Here is a 1,620-nt window from a genome sequence, read left to right as displayed (position 1 = left end):
GTGTCCCGGCTCTGATTAGGTCCAGGAGGCCTGGCTGCTGGGCGGGGGGGGGGGGGGAGGGAGGTGGGGGGGGCGGAGGACAGAGGGTCTCAGTCCTGCCTGGACACCAGAGCCCCCTCCACCACCGGGAGGACAGGAGCAGCAGGGTGCAGGCTGAGGCCTGACTGACGCTCCGTGTCCCCCAGGCTCACGACTCAGCGGAGCGCAGAAGATGAGGAGGAGGCCGCCCGCGAGCGTCGCCGCCGGGCGAGGGACAGGGAGCTTCGGGCCCAGGACGAGGACGGCGGCCAGTCCCCCGAGCCGCCGGAGCGGGAGAGCCTGTAAGCCGCCCCCCAGCAGTCCGCCTGGCCCCGCTCCCCAGGGCAGAGGGGAGGCTGGTGGTGGGGCCCTGGGCTAGGGCTCCCGGAGGAGGAGAGTGAGGAGGGGCTCAGCGGGGGTGCGGAGACAGCTTAGGGTGAGGGTCCCTGAAGCCCGAGGCGCCAGTGGAGCCCGCCGGCCGGCCGCAGGGACTCACGTGCGGCCACCCCTCCCAGCCAGCCTCCCAGAGCGCTGACTCAGGCTCTGGCCGCCCTGCGCGGCCCTGGCCCCTGCTTGGACCGACACTGACCCCAGCTGCGTGGCCCTGGCCCCGGAGCCCCCCGCCCAAGCTCCCTGCTGCCGGTGACTCATGGAGGCCACGTCCAACTTGGCGGGCCGCAGGCCGGCTCGTTTCCTCCCTGGGCCCAGGAGGCCTCCGCGGCCGGGCTGGGCTGTTTTTACAATAATGCCCCCCTTCCTCCCGCCCCTGTTTTGTTCCATTTTCTCCGAGTCAGCAGCTCTGGGCGGGGTGGGGTGCTGCAGCGGTCACGGCCCCTCAGGCCAGGTCCTCAGTTTAGATAGCAGGGGCTGGGGGCACATGGGGAGCCCACCAGCACCAGATCCCAGGCCTGCCCTGACGGGGGGGGGGGGGCGGGGGACAGGGGCTCACCCTGCTGCCCGCGGAGGGAGCAGTCACCAGAGCCCTGGAGGGAGACGTGTCACCCACACACGGGGACCCCAGGGTGACAGGGGAGGCACAGCCCAGCAGTCAGGGGGCCCTAGACGAGTGGAGGAGGCACAGCCCAGCTCTTGGGGAGCCTTGGACTGATGAGGGAGGCATAGTTCAGCTCTCAGGAGCCCTAGACTTGAGGGGGGAAGCATAGTTCAGCTCTCAGGAGCCCTAGACTGAGGGGGGAGGCATAATTCAGCTCTCAGAGGCCCTAGACTGATGGGGAGGGGGCACAGCCCAACTCTTTGGGAGCACTGAACTGATGGGGGAGGCATAGCCCAGCTCTCAGGGGACTCTAGACCAAGGGAGGAAGCACAGTCCAATTCTCAGGAGGCCCTAGACTGATGGGGGAGCACATCCCAGCTCTCAGGAGGCCCTAGACTGATAGGGGAGGCATAGCCCAATTCTCAGGGGGCCCTAGACTGATAACGGGAGGCCTAACCTAGCTCTCAAGATATCCTAGACTGATGGGGGAAGCACAACCCAGCTCTTAGGGAGCTCTCAACTTATGGGGGAGGCATAGCCCAGCTCTCAGGGGACTCTAGACTAATGGGAGGGGCAGAGCTTAATTCTCAGGAGGCTCTAGACTGATG

At 67.3% G+C, this 1,620-nt stretch overlaps 1 protein-coding gene across 4 annotated transcripts in view; it reads left to right on the top strand.

The window, feature by feature from the left end:
- LSP1 (lymphocyte specific protein 1) overlaps positions 1-1,620 on the top strand; it is a 37,945-nt gene that overhangs the window by 26,468 nt on the left and 9,857 nt on the right. For all 4 annotated transcript variants that reach the window (XM_040465746.1, XM_040465745.1, XM_040465744.1 and 1 more), the window contains exon 2: positions 186-320. In XM_040465746.1, coding sequence (XP_040321680.1) covers positions 186-320 — 135 coding nt within the window. The remainder of the gene's footprint in view (positions 1-185; positions 321-1,620) is intronic.

Source organism: Herpailurus yagouaroundi, unplaced genomic scaffold, assembly GCF_014898765.1.
Source record: "Herpailurus yagouaroundi ecotype Mexico unplaced genomic scaffold, PumYag 569, whole genome shotgun sequence".
NCBI lineage: Eukaryota > Metazoa > Chordata > Mammalia > Carnivora > Felidae > Herpailurus > Herpailurus yagouaroundi.
This window is presented reverse-complemented; position numbering and strand designations above follow the sequence as displayed.